The sequence below is a fragment of the Carlito syrichta genome, unplaced genomic scaffold (assembly GCF_000164805.1).
Source record: "Carlito syrichta isolate Samal-C Ts95f unplaced genomic scaffold, Tarsius_syrichta-2.0.1 Scaffold103392, whole genome shotgun sequence".
Classification (NCBI taxonomy): domain Eukaryota; kingdom Metazoa; phylum Chordata; class Mammalia; order Primates; family Tarsiidae; genus Carlito; species Carlito syrichta.
Window position 1 is genome coordinate 74,803 of NW_007047488.1, and position 1,584 is coordinate 76,386.

General features: G+C 50.5%; 1 protein-coding gene across 1 annotated transcript in view; it reads left to right on the plus strand.

Moving 5' to 3' along the window:
• Positions 1-1,188: 1,188 nt before the first annotated feature.
• CCNE1 (cyclin E1) overlaps positions 1,189-1,584 on the plus strand; it is a 10,512-nt gene continuing 10,116 nt past the window's right edge. Inside the window, exons 1-2 of the mRNA XM_021716061.1 lie at positions 1,189-1,306; positions 1,392-1,495. Of these exons, the coding sequence (XP_021571736.1) occupies positions 1,189-1,306; positions 1,392-1,495 (222 nt within the window). The remainder of the gene's footprint in view (positions 1,307-1,391; positions 1,496-1,584) is intronic.

Genomic DNA, 1,584 nt, shown 5'->3' on the forward strand with positions numbered 1-1,584 from the left:
AGAACCCAAACGCCCAAAGGTGAGCCAGACATGTGGACCTCAGCAACTTCCGGAGATCCAGAATGTTGTGCAGCCTTTTCCACTGCCTTAGAAATAGCTTTTCTGTTGCTTCTACTAAAACTCTGCCATCCTTCTGGCTTGGATACTGCTTCCTCCAGGCAGCCTTCCTGTCAATGAAGGCTAGGTCGGATAGCCCCCTGCCCACATGAAATCATAGCCTCCAGAAGGCTCCCATCTCAGGCCTTAGCGCTCTGCCCTGCAACTGCCTGTCTACTGCCTCTTTTCCACCCTGGAAGCTGGCAAAAAATTGCATCTTGCTTTGCTTTGAACTTTTTTTGAAAAACAACAATTTTTTATTGAAGTGTAAGATACTTTCAGGAAGTGCACAAATCATAGGTGTATAGCTTAATGAGCTTTTATGTATGTATACAGCCAAGTAACCACCACTCAGATCAAGATGTAAAACATGCCTAACGCCTAGACGTTTCCCTTGTTCCTCTCCTAGTCATCACCCCTCACCCCGAGATAACTATTGTTTTGGCCACTGTCACCATAATTTTGCCTTTTCCTAAACTTCAAATAAATGGAAACCTCACACAAGCATGTCCAGCTTCTTGGGTTCAACATTATGTCTGTGAGATTCATTCATGTTGCTGCACATTTCAGTGGACTGTCCTTTTTACCGCTGTGTAGTACTTTATTGGAATATAACAACATTTGTCCATTGTATTGTTGATGAGCTAGGATCTGGTGCATTTGGGCTTTTATCCTTTGCAGGTGGGAGTATACATTGCTATGGCTACCAAGGAAAACTTTTTCTTGTCTATCATCATTATAATAACTCATTCACTGGGCATTTATTGTGTGCCAGGCACTGTACTAAATAGTTCATCTGCATCATCTCACTTAATCCTCATAAGGACTCTAGGAAGTAGACAGTTGCCATGTGAAATAGGATAATCACGGTATCAGCATAATAGGATTACTGGGAAGCTTAACTGGGACGACCCTTTGAAGGACTTAGCCCAAGCTACCATTTTGGAAATACCGTGTACAACACCTGTTATTGTTATGACCAACAGGCACGGCGTTGGGAGTTGAGGCGTTCGGGCCCCCGCCGACGTAAAGCTGTACCCGAGCAAGCGGAGCGCCTGGGGGCCACGGATCTGTTAGCCAGGACTTGGGGGGATGGCACACGGCACTCTTCCCGACCAGGTCTCTCCTTCGGGCAGACAGTCATGGGGGACGGCGGGGCACGAGGCTGAGACTGAGAGTCGGAGGGACCTCCCGGATTTTCAGGAAGCCGGTGACACGCTTCTTCCTGAAGTCGAGGGCAGGGGGCACGTCCAAGTGGCCACTGCTCGATGCCCGTCCCTCTCCCTGGCCTGTAGGCTGCACAGGGCTCGGCTCGCGCAGGCTCCCGGTCGCTCCCGCATACCTGCTCTCGGAGTGTCCCCGGCTCGGCGGGCTGTGCCGAGAGCTGAGGGCTACAGCAGTGAACGCGACAGACAGGGCGGGGAGAGACGAGGAAACAAAGAAGGACCAAGAGACAGGGCAGCGCGGCGGTGGCACGGGGAGGCCTCC